Here is a 20,163-nt window from a genome sequence, read left to right as displayed (position 1 = left end):
GTATTAGATTCTATTAATGGACATCTGAATTTTTGTGCTACTCTTCCCTTTTTCTTCTAGAAAATGTTGCTTGGATTTAACACTGGTTAGTTTGGTAGTGCATCAGCAGGATCCTTTTTTTGGCCTTATTTTCACCTCTGCACCTTCCATGTTGCTTTATATTACTTCCCCCCAGTACAGAATCCAACAGTGTCAGTAAATGGATATTTGAATGGCACTGGCTTGTAATTTGGTGCCTGTGAGCTCCACCTTTTTATGTGGCATTTACTAGAAGCTCATGCAGGTCAGCGTGCAGGTAGAACTTTGAAAATCAGCTGTGTAATGGGGAAATAATGTGTTTTTAAATTTGCACTTTATATTTCGGAATCAGATGTAGGGTGGATTCTGTGCGATCAAATGATCCTAATACAGCCATAAATTTCATGTTTTTTCTGGTCTCCTGCCCCATGACATTGGAATGATCCAGGATGGTGGCTGACAGGGAGGTTATGGAACTCAGTCTAATTTCTGGTTGATATAATGTATTCTCATCTTATAGACCATGGTGGTGTGCATACATGTACTTGCTTGAACATGTCTCTTTAAATACGGCTCCTGTTCATGGTCCAATGCATTAATTTGCCTACAGGTGCAGACATTGTCTGGTGGTGAGCTGCAGCGTGTGGCATTGGCTCTTTGTCTGGGTAAACCTGCTGATGTCTACTTAATTGATGAGCCCTCTGCCTATTTGGACTCTGAACAGCGTCTTATGGCTGCAAGGGTCGTTAAACGGTAACTTGCCTTTTTTGCTTTCTAATACGTAACGTTCAGCTTGACTGATTTACTTTCCAGTCCAAATGCTAAATTTGTATTTACTTCTCTTTTATTTAGTTTCATTCTTCACGCCAAAAAGACAGCCTTTGTTGTAGAACATGACTTCATCATGGCCACATATTTAGCAGATCGTGTAATCGTTTTTGATGGTAATCCATCCAAGGACACTCGTGCAAACCGGTAAGACTGAAATTGTAGAATTAAAGTTATAATAGGAGATACATTAGCGAGTTATTACTTAACGCTTTTCTTACTCCACTTGGGTGGTAGAATTAAGTGCGATCCTTTTAATGCAGACCATAAAAAACGATGTGGGGTTAATTGTAGATGCTTTCTGGGTGTAGACAATGCTCTAATATGGCTTCAGAATTATTGCCTGCATTGATTGTAGGAAGGCAATTAGCTTCATCCAGCTTTCCCTTTCCAACAACTGAGGTCGCATTATACAAAGTGCCCGGGGATGGGTTAGGGGACAGGGTACAATTGGAGTGTGCACCTGTTTTCACCTGCAGGGTTCTTTGTGTTACAGGAGGGGCTGCTGACACGTGTGCTGCTTTTTCTGTAATACGTCTCCCATCATTGCAAAATGTGGATCAGCGAAATCACAAGGGAGTGTTCCCACAGTTGTATAAAGGCATGGCCCCATGCAAATAAGGGAAGCCTTTGTCATTGTGCCCTCACATTTATTTATTTTTATTTATTTATTCAAAGTTTTATATAGCGCGAACAAGATCCTTACAGATATCAGAGCGCTTCACAAAGACAGGGTAGGGGCAGTAGGAATGAACAGAGATAACGGAAGCAATATAATAGTCACTGACATGGTAGGATAATAATAACATACATAAAACATATCAATTTACAAACAGGTAAACAGGTAATATAAGACGGCACCAATCATTGATCCCACTACAGAGGTGTTCAGGTACACCTTGGGTGTGTGAATGGCTTATACCAATGTCTTAGTGTATAGAGAACACTGAGTGGGGGCATCGGGAGAGTGAATCAGTAAACCAAAGTGTAACATATATTGGTCGGTATTAAGAGAGTAGCGTAGGAGTGTCCCCCATCAAGTAGAGGTATAGTGCCAAAGGACAAGGTGAACAGTGATACAGGGCAATGCAGAGTCTCTGATCCAGCACCTATAAGGATCAGGAGATCTTGTCCAGAAGGATGGTTTTCACCTCTTTCTTGAAGAGTGCGGTGGAGGAGATAAGCCTGGTTTCAGGAGGGAGCGCATTCCAGATCCTGGGTGCCATTCCTGAGAAGGAGCGCTTGTATGTTTTCTCTTTCCGGAATCTACGAGGTTTCAGGAGTAGATTTTTTTGTGCTTCTATTGGATCTCGAACCTCCTGATATAGACAACTTTTGAGCGAGGTAGTTGGGTGCCTTGTGGTGCACGGCCGCGTGTGTCATAACAGCAATTTTTAGCTGTATTCTGGCTTCAAAAGGCAGCCATTTTAGAGACTTTAAATCTGGGGATATATGCAAGTGTTTTCTTGAGCCAGTAATGAGTCTCGCGGCAGCGTTCAGTGAGGCTCTTAATGGTGCTGTTGTGGATAGTGGGAGTCCGCTGAGGGCCACAATTCCGTAGTCTATTCGAGGGATGACTAAAGCTTGTACAGCAGTTTGGAAGTCTTCGGCAGGGAGGAAAGGTTTAATTTTCCTCAGTGTGTTGATTTGGAAATTAGCTCCTTTTGTGGCTTTGCTAACGTGCTGCTGCATGTTGAGCTTGGCGTCGAGTGTGATGCCTAGGGATTTCGCCGAATCCACGATGGTAGGTTGGACATTGAGTGCTGTTAGGTTATTGAGCCAGGTTTGGGTGGTGGAAATTTTCGCCGGGGGTGAGATGAGTAGGAACTCAGTTTTCAGAGCATTTAGTTTGAGGTGATTATCGGCTAGCCATGATTGAGTGTCAATAAGTGTGGAGTTCAGATGTTTGATATCTTCCGGGGATTGTAGCTTTAGGTAAAGTTGTGTGTCGTCGGCGTACATATGGAATTGGACATTGGAAGCTTGGAGCAAGGTGGCGAGCGGTTCCATGACGAGGTTGAACAGTGTGGGGGAGAGGGAGGATCCTTGTGGGACACCTAGATCTGCAGGCACAGGTGTAGATAGCACATTGTCAATCTTGAACTTCTGAGACCGGTTGTGAAGGAAGGACGAAAACCATTTGAGAACAGTTCCCGATAGACCCATTCTAGTGCTTAGCAGCTCCAGCAATAATACATATAAGTTTTCAGGAGGTGCACTGATTTTGTGCCATATAGAAGGTGGTGCACATTAGGTGCACCTCTTGAGGGCGCCTCTGTGAAGGTGGGGGAAGAAAAGAGTTCCAGGGCATGCCTTGAAAAATCGACCCACCCCCTCTCTATGCTGAATCAGATTTTATCAGGGCGAGCTATTTTTGAGGGCCTACAATTCTGGTGAGAGAGCTCCAACTGGCAAAGAACTTGTGTTCTGTTCATTCTGAAAGAGAATTAGCAGTAAAGATGCCTTTAAATATTGTTTTTATCTTGGCGCTTTTACTGTGTGTTAACTCCTTCTGTGCTCATGGCGGAATGGTTCCGTCATGAGCACAAGTGTGCTCATGACGGAACCATTCAGTCATGAGCACACTTGTAAGAAGTATCCCTCTGCTGTGAACAGTAGAGGGATTTTAATTATTTTTTTTTGCCTTGGGAGGAGAAGAGCTTCCCCAACCTCCCAAGGCATAGTTTTAGTTTTCTTGTAATGACGATCGCGCGCAAGGCGCACTGTCGTAATTACAACGAAAAAGAAACTGAAACCACTAAGCACCAGGGATTATTTTTCTTTAGGCGTAGGGGTACCCCCATCCCCCCCAAGATTGCCACAGTCTTTCTGAATCGCCCCCCCCCCCCCGAGGCAGATGGAGCAATTGCCCCTCATCTGTCCTCTTTGGGGGTGAGGGGGCGCCTGCCATCTAGTGTTGGGTCCGGATGTTTGCAAGTTGTTTTTGTTCGAAGAAGTCTTTCCAGTCACGAGGTAGGTTACGCCTCCTTTCGGTGATGGTGTGCATGGGCATTGACTCCATTGTGCCATTCCACTCTAATGCACTCCACTCTATGCAACTCTGACAATCTATTCTACTCTACAGCACTCTACGCAACACCTTCTACGCCACTCCATTCTGCTCTATTCCACTCCACAACACACTATTCCTATCCACAACACTACTCCACTACGACACTTTACACCACTCAGAACTACGACACACTACTCCCTCCACAACACTATGCCACTCCATGACATTCCACTCAACTTTACAACCACTCCATGACTCTCTACCCTGCTCCACAACACTTTACTTTACAACACTCCACGCCACTCTCCATTACGCCACTAACCTTTAACCACGCGGAACAGCTGCACAGCTGGTGTACAACATAGCTAAAACATTTTGGCACAACCAATAGCTCTTGCGTAAACGAGACCTATTGACTTTGTCAGTGCTTGTCTAGCTTTATTACCTTGGTCTTTATGTAAGATGTCATCAGAGGTGTGCATCTGTTCTTTTAATACCAGTTCCTGAGTTTGAAGTTCTCCTCTTGCGCTTCACTGAAAATGTTGCTAGACCTTTATGTCGCAGATAGTGTATGAAAATAACTATGGAGTTTTGTGGTCTGCTTCTCAATGGAAATGAAATATTTAATTTTGTCCGTTTTGTCCCCAAAAAAATCTAAATGTAATCGTTTTTACATATTTAATTTTGAATGTGATGTCCTTAGTTTGACTATTCATAATCAGTGTTCATCCTGAAATAAACTACTGGAATCATTTTCTGTTTTATGATAGCGGCTTGCATTGTACTTAAAATGTTTGCAAGGAATCTAACCTATGATTATTTCTCTCCTAGTCCACAAACCCTATTGGCTGGAATGAATAAATTTTTGTCACAGCTTGAAATCACCTTTAGAAGAGATCCAAACAACTACAGACCCCGAATAAACAAGCTAAATTCAATGAAGGTAAGCAAAATGTAGCCATTTAACTAATTATTTCTTTACCTCTACTTTGAGTATGATTGGAGTACCAGCAACTTGTATTTTGCAGTGCTTGGACATTGGAGAAGTGGGGTAGGGAGAATTAAGAAAAAATTGATTGATTAACCTGAAATCCCCTCCCCTCCATTTGGAGTTGGGCATATGTAAACAGGGTATTGCTGATTCCAACTTTAAAAACAACATAGTCCATCATGGTCCTAGTTTATTTTTCCATATTTTAACGTGAGTAGGTGCATTTCCTTTGGAACTTAAAAAATCCTACAAAATAGCTGTCCTTAAAAGAGGTGATGTGGTTAGGGTTAACCCCTTCGTTGCTAGGCCTCCCCCCCCCCCCCCCCCCCCACCCCGTGCTAAGACTTTTTTTTAACTATTTGGGGTTGTTTGCTCTTAGGCCCCTGTAACTTTTTGACTACATAAGGTATCCACGCCAAATTTGCGTCCTTTTTCCATCATCCTGGGGATTCTAAGGGTACCTAGGGTTTGTGGATTCCCTTGGAGGGGACCCAGAAATTAGCCAAAATACAGCTACATTTTTTTTGTTGGAAAAAATGGGGGAAAAAGGCTCCAGAAGAAAGCGTCTGGTTTTTGTCCCCTGCAAATGGTATCACAAAAGGGGTTGTGGTGCTGAAATCACCATCTTCCCAGCTTTCAGGGACAAGCAGACTTTTGTCAGAAAACCGACATCTTTTACACAGTTTTGGCATTTTTCTGGGACATAGCCTATTTTTGCTATTTTCTGTGCTTTCCAGCTCCTTCCAGTTAATGGTAGAAATGGGTATGAAAGCAATAAGGGATCCTGGAAAGCTATACATTTTAGAAAAGTAGACAAAATTCTAAATTCAGCAAGGGGTCATTTGTGTAGATCCTTCAAGGTTTCTTCATAGAAACTAACAGTTAAATATAGGAAACATTGAAAATTAGTTGAAAAAAACAGCCATTTGTGTCAATTTTTTCACCTGTAACTTCCTTTAGTTATGACAGCTGTTTAAAAGCAATATACCGTTACATTCGCAGGACCTTTCTGGTTGTGGGGATATATAGGACTTGTAGGTTCATCAAAGAACCCAAAGCCATTAACTGAGCAGCGTCTTGCAATGGTTTTTTATTATGTACTGGGTATATAGCAATTATTTTGGGAAAATGTGTACATGGAAAAATTGGTATGAAAGACACATATGTATTTCTGAAATGGGAACAATATATAGAGTTTAGAAACAGTAGATATTTCCACATTTCCTAAATTGAGAGTACCCATACTAGCATGAGAATTATAGGTCATTTTTCAAAATGACTTCTCTTCTCTTTGGTCTTTAAGATTCTGGAGAATCAGCGAAAGCATCTTTGTTTCGATTCCCTGCCCCTCTTTACTTTCTGAATCCCCAGATAGTTGCTGCAGGCTTATTTCTCCCGATGACATTGTTAAAGCTGACCAAGGACCAAACACTAGGTCACCGGCGCCTTCTACCACCAGCTCAGTGCCCCTCCCAGTTTAGTCAGTCGCGCCAGTCTCTGATAGCCTTGATACTGTATTTTTTGCCCCACTTTTGCTTGTACCCATCGCCATATTGAATTATCCACTATAGTCTCCTTTTTCCGTTGTTTTACCATCTCATCTCTTATTGCCTGGTCCAAACCCCCAAAAACTTTTTTCAGGTCCTTCAACGCTTTTAGTTTTTGATTTTGATGTTTCTTTTTAACAATTACTGATCCTGAGATTTTCTTTTCCCCCTGCTGGTCAAATATGACTTCATGTTGTAATGCAGAGGGGGTCTGGCTCTGTTCTTGTCGGTGTTGAAGGCAGAAGCCAGAGATGAAGTACTCATATCTCCCAGTACTAGTTCACTAGGCACAGTTACAGGGGTAATGCGGTTCGTAGGGGACCCAGTATTGTCAAAGGCACCAGTCGCCTCGGGATTACTTTCTCCAGACTTGAATATTTTGGGCTCCATTGCTGTCTCACTCTCGGTCTCATTTTCACCGAGTTTGACCGCCTCAAGCTCTCCAGGTGGACTCGGGGAGTCCCGTACGAACACTGGTTCAACAGGGCTGACAAAGTGACTCCCCAGCTCAGCCCCTGCTTTAATCGAGCCGCTATCCAAATCCAAGGTCCTCCCGTTATCTAGGCCTTCCTTAGGCTGAGGTTGGGGCTGAAGCGATGCCTGAGAGGATATCCCCCCCCCCCCATGGTAGAGGAATGTATAGGCCATGTGTGGTGCGAGATGCAGTGATACGGTGCAGTTATTTTCACCTTTTGTAGAAATGTTTCCATTAAAATGGACGCCATTCCTGTCTGCACATGTGCCGCTTGTCTGAAGTATGTTGGTGGTCTAGTTGTTTGTTTCCCAGCAACCCCAGCTTTTGGAGGGAAACCTGGCAGACAGTGTGCTGGACACCTCCCCCTAGTCTAGTTAGGACCAGTTTCCCCAGACACTTCTAGATGAGTCTGGCACTGTCTGGTAGGTGGGTTGAGGGGCATATAAATAGGGGGGCTGTGCCGCCATGTGCTCACTCTGAGCAGGGACTTGACTGTGAGGGGACATACTGCCAGAAGGTACCGCCACAAGGGCCTGTGAACTGGCCCCTGTGCCCATCTGTTCCCCCTCTGCTGTCTACAGGGCCAGTGAGAGCCTGTACTGGAGTGCAGACTGTATGCCAGGAGGAGTGCCACGCTATGAGGGTTGCCTGTTTACAGGAACAGCTGTCCTATACTAATGAGTGCCCCCTGACTGCTGATCTGACCCAGCATTACCTGCCTGCTCTCCCGCCCTAGCGCCTCTTGAGCGCTCTACTTTGTCCGCCTGACTGGCCAGGAGGTGACGAGCGTGGGCGCTGCACTTAAAGGACTGTAATCCCTGCCTGCACCCTAGCGCCTCGGTGGACTCTGACTGCATGCCCTGCGTAAGGAGAGTGCTATAGTCAAGTTGCCAGGGGTAGGTGAGCACTATGCTTTAATTGACTGTTTCCTGCCTGCTCCCCTAGCTCCTCGTGGGCGCTGCCTCCAGCCCAGGCCCAGGAAAAGTGGAGCTGATTCCTGCAGCGCTGTGCTGTCCAGGCGTTTTATTTGAGTTCCCCCCCCCCCCCTTATCCCTGCACCAGGAGAGCTCTTTAGGGGCACTGCCCAGGACAAGGGACAATGGACCTGTCCAAGGAGAAACCAAAGAGCTCTTCCCTGAGGAACCACAAAACCACTGCTGTGCACCAGACACCCACGGCCTGAGTCCAAGTGGCCGAGGGGTACTGCAAAGGTTTCCAGCGATTCGGAGCCAGAGTCCACCGTGGGCTGACCCCTGCCAGACTCCTCAACGCCTGCAGCTTCAACTTGAAGACAACCCCTGCCTGATAAGCTGTTTCCTGATACCAAATGACACCCCTGAACCACAAGTCCCTGGGTTTGAGGAAGTTGACCAACAGTGTCCCTTCGTCGGCTAGCATCTCTACTTGCCTGGGCAGCTGTGGGTTTTCTTCGTCTGGCCCCTAACCCGAACCTGCAGCCTTTGTTCCAAACCGGTCTCCTCCACTGAATAGCATTGGACTTCGGATGCGGATGTTCGGATTCTGCTCCCGGGCGTCCCTGTGCTGCTGAGGGTGTAAGTCTGCTGCTGTCTTGTGCCCTCCCCCTCCTCCCCTCCCTGTGTCATTCTTGACTCCAAGAGCTCAACCCCTGACACTGCTTTGCTCATCAGTGAGCAGCGCGACTTCGAGCACCCCCTGTCTCCGTTGGTTAACAGTGGGCGCCTGACCCCAAATTTGACCTGTGCACCCGGCTGCCCCTGTGTCGCTGATGGTGCAGTCTTGATGCTGATTTGAACTTCGCCTGGTGTTGACCCCAGAACCTGTAGAGTGAAGTTGTAAGTCGAGTACTTAACTGCAAAACTGCATTCTTGTTTTCCTCCCATAGGTTAACTTTGCAAAGCCTGAAAAATGCACTAACTGTCCACTTTTTAAATTGTAAAGTAGTTTTTCTGAAAAGGGTGCTTTCCTTTTTTCATACATCTTGGTCTTAAAATAAAACTTGATAGAAGCTTGTGTTTCTAAAATTGGTGTGGATCTCTGTAGAAAGCTGGCTTTTTATATACTATACCACAATGAGGCATAGTATGCACAGAGCCTAGTGAGTCTCCAAAGGTATGGCAGAGGTTAAAGTAGATAACCTTAGGTTCGAGGCATGTGGGCTGCTAAATTCATATCTTAGCATTAGATCGCCGCCTAGTGTTGGGTCCGGATGATCGCACATTGTTGTCCTGGAAGAGTCTTCGAAGTATCCTGAGATAGGTGGCTCCTCCCCTGGACTACAGTGCGCATGGGCATCGGCTCCATCCCCAGATTGTTTTTTTCCGCCATTGGGTTCGGATGTGGTCTCGACGTCTTTCTGTCGAAACCGAGAAAAACTAACTTTTAGCGGCCAAAAGGCCTCGCTTTTTTTGCGTCGGTATTGTGTGCGCACGGTCTCGAGTCTTCCGTCTCTTGGAGCCGGAATAAGCGGAGTTTTCTTTCGCTCTTCGGACTTTGAGGCCTTCTCATCGCGACACGACTGCAAAACTTTTCTGAACATGGAGCGGAGCCCGTTTAAGTACTGCCCGCTCTGTGGGTCCAAGTACCCACACATCGATCTACACCCCGTCTGTAACAAATGCCTTTCGCCTGACCACGACGACGGCAAGTGCAAAGCCTGTGCACAGTTCCGGTCTAAGAAGACTCTCAAGCTTCGGCGCGCGGTGCGCATGGAAGCTAGACAAGCGGCCCCGGATCCGGAAAACATCTTCGGCGACCAGGAAGAAGAGGAACAGGGTCATCATCTTCAAATCTCCCCACCCGAGACGGAGGTCGAGGCGGATCCGGTAGACGACGGAGTCGTGGGTCAAGGCCTTGAATACGTCGACGAGGTAGGAGACGACTAAGAGATTTATGGGGCCGCGGCGGATAGCTCAGGGGACGAGCTCTGCCCCGAAGGTTACGAGGATACCGACCGGGTCACGGGATCGCCTGTAGGCCTTACCCAAGACCCAGTGCCGCAAGCCACAGCCCCGCCTTCTGGCCCGGCCACGGACTTACTTGCTGAGCAGACTGTATCGAAACCGAAACCATCGGGATCGACTACATCTAAGATGGCCGACCCGAAAACGAAACCGAAACTTAAGGACTCGAGTGTCCCTAAGATGGCTGCCGTGCCGGCGAAAACGACTGTACCCGCTACTCCATCGACTCCGTCGACCTCCGGTCCGCAGAAGTCGAAGAAGTCCGTCGATTCCGCTGCTGCAAAATCGAAATCGACGCCAGAGGAGGGGTCCTCTAAGAAAGATGGTCGGCACGGGTCAACAGCGGCGCCGCCGTCCAAGCACGCCAAAGCCGGCTCCACGGAGGCTACGCAGGCGCACGGATCGAAGACTGGCACGTCTGCGCACCGGTCCCAGGAATCGGGGTCGGTGACAGCGGGATCCGCGTCGAAAGCGCACAAGGCCCACAAAGACGTCGGATCCGAGGGAAAGGTCAAGACATCCTCGTCGGCGCCAAAACCCACTGTGAGTGAGACGTCCCCCATCGCCGAATCACTACAGAGAATCAGGGAGAAGGCCTCTGCTCCGTCGGCTCCGATATCGCCGCAGGCGCAAAAGGACAATCCAGCAAAGCCTTCTGGCAAACTTCTCTTTATTTTGCCGCCGAAGGAGGCGCCGAAAGCCTTTTCCACCAAATCGGCACCAAAGAAGACGGTTTCTTCAACGGCTGGCCCACTTCCACGTCGGGTACTCGAATCAGAGGATGATTCAGAGCATTTCATCGACGCTGACACAGGCAAATTGACCCTCTATAAGAGAAAAATCACTTCAGAGTCAGTGGACTCATATGTCATCCCACTGAAAAAGAAAAGGGTGCCCCTTGACGCTTCAGGCCTCATGGAACCAATCCAGCCTCCTCCGAGACGGAGCCCTACTCCCTCACCAGAACACTCTGCGGGTGAGGGGTATGATGAGGACGAGCAATACAATTTCCCTATCAATGAACCAGATGCACAACCGGATTCATATGATGACACTGGTGACCAGGGCACCCAAAGTGTGGGGCATGACCCGCAGCTTTTTAATGCACGTGCATCCCCCATCTGAGGATTCAGCAGGTTTTCATGCACTAATTGAGAGGGCGGCAGCCAATCATGATGTGGACATGCATGCTGACCCGATAGAGGAAGACTTCCTTTTCGACACATTTTCAGTCTCTGAAAGGACAGTAAAGACGCTGCCTATGCTTAAAGGAGTCCTCAAGCATGCTGGGGACATATTTAAGGAGCCTACCAGAGCACGAGTGGTCAATCCACGTATTGAAAAGAAGTACAGACCTGCACCTGCAGACCCCGCATACATCCGGGGACAGTTGCCACTGGACTCTCTTGTGGTCGCCAATGCCAGGAAACGTGCCAACTCCCAGACGACGGGTGAAGCTCCTCCCCCGGATAAGGAGTCCAAAGTGCTAGAGGCAGGGGGCAAAAGAGTAGCTGCACAGGCCGCAAATTTTTGGCGCATTGCCAATACACAAGCACTCTTAGCACGTTACGATAGGGCGCATTACGACACCCTAGAACAGATTATACAACACCTGCCTCCAAAGTTCCAAGAAGGCACCAAACTGCTTATTGAGGAAGGGAAGCTAATCTCAAACGCAGCCATCAAGTGTGCACTTGACGCCGCAGACACAGCTGCTAGAGCTATCAACACTAGCGTTATGCTGAGACGACAGGCGTGGCTCCGCATCTCGGGGTTTAAACCAGATATTCAGACAACCATTCTTAATCAGCCAGTCAATCCTGATAGTCTGTTTGGTCCAGATGTTGACACCACCCTAGAAAAAATAAAAAAAGACACAGAAACTGCTAAGTCCATGGGGGCCCTACAGTCACAACAGTTTCGTGGCAGCAATTTTCGTCGCTCAGGTGCACGTGGAGTCACCAGAGGACAAATGGGTCAACAATCTCAGTTCTCAAGAGGTGGAGCACAATCCTCGTTCACAAAACAGAACAAGGGAGGTTACAGAAATAACAGCAACAGAGGTCGCGGCAGAGGAAACAACAGCTCCCGCTCCTCTACCCCAAGCAAACAGTGACTCTGTCGCTGCCCCCCGACCACTTAACACCTGTCGGGGGGAGACTGCAGCAATTCCTGCCCGTCTGGAGAAACATCACCACAGACAGGTGGGTGCGACAACTAGTCCAGTATGGTTATTGCCTAGAGTTGAAATCCACTCCACCCAACATCCCGCCAAGGCAAAGGCCTATGTCCGCAGAGCACTTGCACTTATTGCAGCAGGAAGTAGTGGTGATGCTGCAAAAAGGCGCAATCGAGCTCGTGCCGGTGGGAGAGGAAGGCACAGGGGTATATTCCCTGTACTTCCTTATTCCAAAGAAGGACGGATCTCTCAGACCCATTCTAGATCTACGTCCCCTCAACCTGTACATACTATCAGAACACTTCCATATGCTTACACTGCAACAAATTCTTCCCTTGTTAAACCAAGGGGACTTCTTAGCAACCTTAGATCTCAAGGATGCTTATTTCCACATTCCACTACACCCGTCCCACAGGAAATACCTCAGATTCACTATCCAAGGCAAGCATTATCAGTTCAAAGTCCTACCCTTCGGAGTGACCACAGCCCCAAGAGTGTTTACCAAGTGTCTGGCGACAGTAGCAGCGCACCTCAGGAGGCAGAACATTCATGTCTACCCCTACCTAGACGACTGGCTCGTTCAGGCCAAGTCGGAACAACAGTGCGCCGCGGACATGTCAACTACCATTCACCTCCTTCACGATCTGGGCTTCTCGTTGAACTACCCAAAGTCGCATCTTCAGCCGGCACATGTCCGGCAGTTCCTAGGTGCGACGATCAATACCCTGACGGCCATGGCTCAGCCAAACCAAGTCAGGATAGACAGCATGCAGTCTCTAATCCAAAAGTTCAGACCACAACACTCACTTCCAGCGAGAGTGTTCATGCAGTTGATTGGCATGATGGCCTCCTGCATCTTCATAGTCCCTCACGCACGGTTGCATATGCGTCCGCTCCAGGAATGCTTAGCAAATCAGTGGACACAGGCTCAGGGACAATTGACAGACCTAGTGTTGGTTACCAGTCGGGCATACGACTCTCTGCATTGGTGGACTCCACACAACCTTTGCAAGGGCCGACTGTTCCAGGAGCCAGTGCCACAAATTATCCTGACAACGGACGCATCTCTCCAGGGATGGGGAGCTCATCTGCTCACTTACACAGTGCAGGGACTATGGACGACGCAGCAACAGAAGATGCACATCAACTATCTGGAACTGATGGCAATCTTCATGGCGCTCAAGTCCTTCTTTGTACATCTGTGCAACAAGGTAGTGTTAGTCCGGACGGACAACATGACCGCGATGTACTACATTCAAAAACAGGGGGGCACCCACTCGCCACAGCTGTCTCATCTGGCTCAGGGCATGTGGAAGTGGGCCATTCAGAGGAACATTTTCCTCATGGCAGAACACCTCCCGGGCAAGGACAATCAGATGGCGGATCTGCTCAGCAGATACAGCCATCAAATGCACGAGTGGGAGTTACACCCATCTGTACTCCACCCGTACTTCCAGCAGTGGGGTCATCCGGAGATAGACCTGTTTGCCGCAAAAGAAAACGCAAAATGCCAACACTTTGCCGCCAGGTTCCCTCACCCACAGTCGCAGGGCAATGCGATATGGATGAACTGGTCAGGCAAATTTGCGTACGCTTTTCCACCAGCCCCTCTAATACCGCTGGTCGCGAGAAAGCTAAGGCAGCACGCGATGACTCTCATCCTAGTTGCTCCAACGTGGGCGCGCCAAGCATGGTACACCACGTTCCTCGAACTCTCGGTGGTGCCGCATCAAAGACTGCGCCTCACGCCCAGTCTTTTGACGCAGAACCATGGAGAAATTCAGCATCCAGATCCGCAACAGCTCAACCTGGCAATCTGGCTCCTGAAGTCCTAGAGTTTGGATACCTTAACCTACCTCCGGAATGCATGGACATCATCAAGGAGGCAAGGAAGCCAACTACCAGAGCATGCTATGCTGCGAAATGGAAGCGTTTTGTCATTTACTGTACAGCCAATGACATCAACCCGCTAGATGCATCTATCCCTAACATCATTTGCTATCTGTTGCATCTTTACAAGTGCAATCTAGCGTACACTTCCATTCGGATACATCTATCCGCCATAGCGGCTTATCTTCAGAACAGGCAGCATCTCTATGTCTTCAGAGTGCCTGCCATTAAAGCTTTCCTTGAAGGTCTGAAACGAGTCATTCCCCCAAGAACACCACCAGCTCCGGTGTGGAACCTCAATGTGGTCCTCACCAGACTAATGGGACCACCTTTTGAGCCACTGCACTCGTGTGAACTCCAGTTCCTAACGTGGAAAGTAGCTTTCCTAATCGCTATCACGTCGCTAAGGCGTGTTAGTGAGCTGCAAGCGCTCACAATCCAAGAGCCATTCATTCAGATTCATCCAAATAGGGTAGTGCTACGTACTAACCCCAAATTCCTTCCGAAGGTGGTGTCACAGTTTCATCTCAACCAAACTATTGACTTACCGGCATTCTTCCAAAACCCACAAACGGTGGCGGAAAGAATGCTCCATACGTTAGACGTACGGAGGGCGTTGATGTACTACATAGACAGGACACAACCCTTTAGAAAGACAAAGCAACTTTTTGTTGCCTTCGCACCACAACACAAAGGCAACCCTATTTCCAAAGCAGGAATAGCCAGGTGGATTGTTAAGTGCATCCAAATATGTTATCAAAAGGCCAAGCGCACTTTAACGATACCCCCAAGGGCGCAATCCACACGCAAACTGGGGGCATCCATGGCTTTCCTAGGGAACATTCCTTTAGAGGATATTTGCAGAGCAGCCACGTGGGTTACACCACATACCTTTACAAAACACTACTGTGTTGACGTACATTCCAAGCAGCAAGCAGCTGTAGGACAGGCTGTTCTCAAGACACTCTTTCAGGTTTCTGCAGCTGGCACGGGCAACCGCCGCTGATGGAGGGACTGCTATGTATTCTATGCTAAGATATGAATTTAGCAGCCCACATGCCTCGAACTGAATATGCTACTTACCAGTATGCATCTGTTCTTGGCATGTAGGGCTGCTAACATTCATATCGCCCACCCTCCTCCCCGGTGCCTGTCGCAGCTGCAGATATACTATTGTATTCACTTATTAGCATGGACATCCTTTACACTTTTCACTCCATCTTCTGCCACAATGGCGAAAAACAATCTGGGGATGGAGCCGATGCCCATGCGCACTGTAGTCCAGGGGAGGAGCCACCTATCTCAGGATACTTCGAAGACTCTTCCAGGACAACAATGTGCGATCATCCGGACCCAACACTAGGCGGCGATCTAATGCTAAGATATGAATGTTAGCAGCCCTACATGCCAAGAACAGATGCATACTGGTAAGTAGCATATTCATTTCAAGTTAGTGGTAGCTAGGCTGTGCAGTAAGGCTTATCAGAGGGTAGTGTTAAGCATTTATTGTACACACACACACAGGCAAGTAAGGATGTCACACACTCGGACTGAACCCAGACCAATTGTCGGTGTAAAAAGTGGTTACTTAGTTATTTTTATTATAAGAGCCAAGAATCACTTAGCGCAGGTAAGTTGTATAGTTTTTAAAACTGGCAGTTCTTTTCAGGAATGAAGTATGGTTTTGTAAATGCAAGAAATACTTTACAGTTTTAAGAATGCTTTCTGTTCTTGTCAATCAAATAAAGTTTTTGACTTTGCAATGATAAAGATATGTAATACCGAGAAATGATACAGTTCAATGCATTCCTAGGGAGGGAAACCAGGTTAGTTACATGCTGCACCCCTCGGAGGCCATCCCTTGTCACAAGGCCCTTGGTACCAGGAGTACCTTTTATAAGAGACATACATGTGGCCCAGAGACGTGCCAGTTCTGGGTGCACAGGTACAGTTTTGGGAAAGAACACAGGTGCTGGGGCCTGGTTAGCCGGATCCCAGCACTTACTTAGTCAAGTTGGCACCAGGTATTTGGCAAAAAGTTAGGGGGTAACCATGCCACCCACCATTCAGTCCTATGGATAAAAAAAAGTGTTAAGTTTACAAGTAAGTAAACTGTTAGGATTGGAGGGTAGAACCAAGGTTCAGGTTGCCACTCAAGCGATGCCACGAGCAGCGCTAGGGCGGCTGGGTGCAGAATGCCGGTGTTAGCCAATGGGTCTAATGGGTACCTCGGTTGTGGACTACTCACAGGCAGGCCACTCTGTCTCAGGAGACAAGCTCCTGCGGGCTAAGGTAAGGCCAAAGGGGGTCCATTGTTGGAGGGTGCAGGGAGCTCCGGAGCTGTCGGGAGCTTAATGCTTTCCTATGGAGGATGTCTGTCGCGGAAAAGGACTGCAGGCTGGAGCCAGAAGACTGGATGAAGGGAACCAATGACTGGAGGATGAAATTGAAGATTTGCTGGACACCAGGACACAGTCATTCTGGCACCTCATGACTCTTGGGGCTGCGGGTGCAGGGGTGTCTCGTTGTGTCTGGTTCTTCTCACTGGTTGCTGTTGTGGGCACTCTTTGGGAGGTGGCACAGGAATTGAGAAGGTTGGTGGAGGTTGTCCAACGCTGAAACACAGCTCCCGATCGCCCGGGGGCCTTGCTGTGGTGTTGGGCCGCACAAGGATTTGAAGTTCTGGCTTGGGGTCGTGTTGGACAAATCCGATGGCCATAGGAGATCAGAGTTCTATAGGAAAGCAGGGAAGGTCTCCGGGGTTCTTGGAGGCTGTTGGTTGCAGGACCTGCTGGGTTCAGCTCGCAGGGGTTCCGAGCAGGCGACGGGCCGGTAGGGCTGGGGCCAAAGCAGTTGTCCTCATCATCATCATCCTCCTCTACAGCACAGCTCTTCTGCCCTTCTTGTCACATCAAAACTGGTTAGAGCCAGTTTGCTGATAGAAGCAAAAGGCTGGAGGAAGCTAACAAATGTGACAGGCCTTTGAAGCTCCCGCTTCGAGATCACTGCCCATCCTGGGGTAGGAGGCATGACACCTCTGCCCAGGATGTGCTTTGTTTCCAGATCCAGAGAGCGTAGGGCTTTTTACCCAGGGGTCCAGAAATCTGTCTGTTGGTGGCAGATTATTGAAAACCAGTCAGCAACCACACCAACTAGAGTTGGTCTTTTTTCAGGGGGCATCTCTAAGATGTCCTCTGAGTGCAATTTTCATTAAATCCCACACTAGGATGGGTTTAATATGCTGGGAAGTTGGATACCAAACATCCGAGACTTCATCAAAGCCGTAATGGAGTTTGTGTTGACAAACTCTCAGCCCATGCACTCAAAATGTCTCCACTGCACTTACAATGTTTCTGAATGGTTCAGACATTGTAGGGTCATATTGCTCGTGCTGCTATACTATCACGTGTATTATGGAGCACCCTGCCTTTAGGGCTGTAAGGCCTGCTAGAGGGGTGACTTACCCAAGCCCCATGTAGTGTGGGTGGGTGGGCATGGCACACAGGGATGTGTGCCATGTCCACTGTTCAGTTTGGTCTGCAGCCTGCAATGGCAGTGTGTGGGTATTAAGGTGAGGGGTCTTTGAGGGTGGCACAGTACATGTTGCAACCTTCAGAGGACCTCTCTGGTCACAAGGCCCTTGGTACCAGGGCCACCTTTTACTAGAGACATACATGTGGCCCAGAGATGTGCCAATTGTGGGTACAGTGTTGGGGAATAACACAGGTGATGGCGCCTGGTTAGCAGGATCCCAGCACACACTCAGTCAAGTTGGCAGAAGGTATTTGGCAAAAAGTTAGGGGGTAACCTTGCAAAAAAGGGTCTCTTTCCAATAATCATTGGTCTCGGACAGGACCGCTCCTATCCTTAGCTCAGTCATCAGTTTGCATAATGAACTGCTTGGAGTAGTCTGGAGCATTGAGAATAGGTGCTGAGCCTTTTGATAGCTAACTGTCCCGTTCACTTTCTTTGGCTCCTTCTAGGAAGTCAGTTCTTTCAGGTTGTCACAATGGACCCTTATTACTTCACAAACCTCCTGTAATACCACAGTCAAGCCAACAAATGCCCTGACTTGGGTCTGGGTGGTTGGAGTTTCCCAGTCCAGAATGGTCTGGGTCTTAGGCTGTAAAGGTTGCACTTGACCTCCACCTACAAGGTAGCCCAAGTATACAACTGTTCCCTGCCCTATCTGGCATTTGGATGCCTGGATAATTAGGCCTGCAGATTGCAGGCCCTGTAAAACCTTCACCAGCTTGACCAGGCGATCCTGCCAGGTGGGGCTAGACCGCAATATCAGCTAGAGATGCTGCATGTGAAAAAGTGCCTCTTTTTCATGGTTAGCCCCCACTTGTTGCCTGGTTTTGATGTGGTTTCAAATGTAGTGCTCAGGGTCCCTGCCAACCATCTATCCTTGCCCAGTGCTCCTTCCCTATAATCAAACTCCCAATTGGTACTTCTGCCCCCTGTAAGTCCCTAGTAACTTGTACTCTGGGGCCTGAGAGCTGAAAAGGATCCCTTGGGACCCCACTCACTGTGACCGTGCCACAGTCCTTGCTGCCTGCATGCCCCTGCTAGGGAGAAAAAGAAAACGTCAACAGGGCACCCGGTCTGAGTGCCATGCCAGCTAACACTGCCTGGCAGCATAGGTAAGGCACCCCTCTAGCAGGCCTCACAGTTCGAAGGCAGGGTGCACTATACTACAGGTGAGGGCATATCTGCATGAGCAGATATGCCCCAACAATGTTGGCCACCATTTTCCAATAAGTGCCAGTGAAGCCATAGAGAGTACATGCGCTGGAAATTTGACAACTCTAGTTCCACAGCACCATGGTTGGCTTTATATAGGAGTGTTTGGTACCAAACTACTCCTTTCAATAGATCCACACTGATGTCAGTGTGGGATATATTGTACCATGCGCCCAGAGGGCACTTCAGAGGTGCCCCCTGAATCCCTACCAACCCCGGAGTGGTTTCTGACTGGCTATAGGCAGCCAGCCACCACCAGACATTTTCCTGGACAGCTGGATGGGACCAGAAACCATGCACATTCTGGGCAGAGGTGTCATGCTTCCTCCCCCAGGATTGGGGAGTGAGAAGCTTCAAAGCATGCCGCCTTTGTAATGCGACCCCCAGGGCCTGCTGCTAGCAGCAGCCAGCCCCTGGTTTACACCCCCACTTTGGGTGGGAAAACTGGCAGGAAAATGTAAATAGATGGATGGTCTGTGTTCAAAAAGATAGGAGCTGTGAAGTCCAGGCCCAACACTAGATGGCAGGAGTATGCATAGCATATGAATCTACAGCACTACACGCTGTGCAAAGATGCTTACAGGGTAAGTAACATAATCCTTACCCATCTTTCTGACTACAGTTCTTGTACCTATGTCAGCCTGCTTTCTTTCAACAGGTCACCTGTTTCTCCACCCAGTTTGCAGACAATTGCTGACTGCATATAATTGTAATTACCGGCGTTTGGGTTAAAATTTCTTATGTCCTCCTTTAGGTCATCTTTTTGGATTCTCTCAAGTGTTTTTGTAAATACATTTAATAGACGGTATTAATGCCTGAACTTACTTGCATTTTTCTTGTAGGATGTGGATCAAAAGAAGAGTGGAAACTACTTTTTCCTGGACGATTGAGCAAAATCAGACCAAGACTACAACAGTTGTACAAATCACTTAAGCAAAGATTTCTGTTGTATCAAATTTTATCAGGTGATCCGCAACTTCCTTCTAGTTTGAAAATGTAATGTTATTTCCCTGTAACCTGGGGGAGAAATGCCATTGTACATTGTGGTACAAGCACAAGGAACTTCTTGTTTTTGTATAGTCATCAACTGGAAAAAAAATTCGGTACTACGTTCCAAAACTATACACTTAAAGCCAACAAGTCATTTGGGTTAACTGACCAGAACATTTCCCAGGTTTTCGAATTTTAGATACTTTGAAAACCATTTTCTATGCAAGATGGTTTACAGAGAATGCTGCTTAAAGAATCTCCTGCCTATTTTAAAGCAAACTCATGCCTCCCTAGCGGTGTGATGAATAAATATCCAATAAATAACAATCTGAAACCTATTTGGCCTTGGCTGTTTTTTTTTTTTAACATGTTACAACTTTTCACAAATGTCAAACTGCAGTATGCAGAAAGTGTAAGGGTGAATGCAGTAACTTGAATTCAAAAGTTGACAATTGAAAAAATGTGATCTTGCATGCAGAAGATATCATGCAACTACTATTGAAACCTTTTACTTCATTTTATGCAGTTCCACTTGTTCACTGTT

At 47.8% G+C, this 20,163-nt stretch overlaps 1 protein-coding gene across 1 annotated transcript in view; it reads left to right on the top strand.

Annotated features, from left to right (window-relative positions):
- Positions 1-19,957, top strand: part of ABCE1 (ATP binding cassette subfamily E member 1) — a 147,261-nt gene extending 127,304 nt beyond the window's left edge. The window contains exons 15-18 of the mRNA XM_078676877.1: positions 629-771; positions 871-993; positions 4,691-4,802; positions 19,472-19,957. Coding sequence (XP_078533003.1) covers positions 629-771; positions 871-993; positions 4,691-4,802; positions 19,472-19,519 — 426 coding nt within the window. The 3' untranslated portion in view covers positions 19,520-19,957. The remainder of the gene's footprint in view (positions 1-628; positions 772-870; positions 994-4,690; positions 4,803-19,471) is intronic.
- Positions 19,958-20,163: the final 206 nt, after the last annotated feature.

This window comes from Lissotriton helveticus, chromosome 2_1 (assembly GCF_964261635.1).
Source record: "Lissotriton helveticus chromosome 2_1, aLisHel1.1, whole genome shotgun sequence".
NCBI lineage: Eukaryota > Metazoa > Chordata > Amphibia > Caudata > Salamandridae > Lissotriton > Lissotriton helveticus.
The sequence above is the reverse complement of the archived record's forward strand: the minus strand, read 5'-3'. Positions and strand labels throughout refer to the sequence as shown.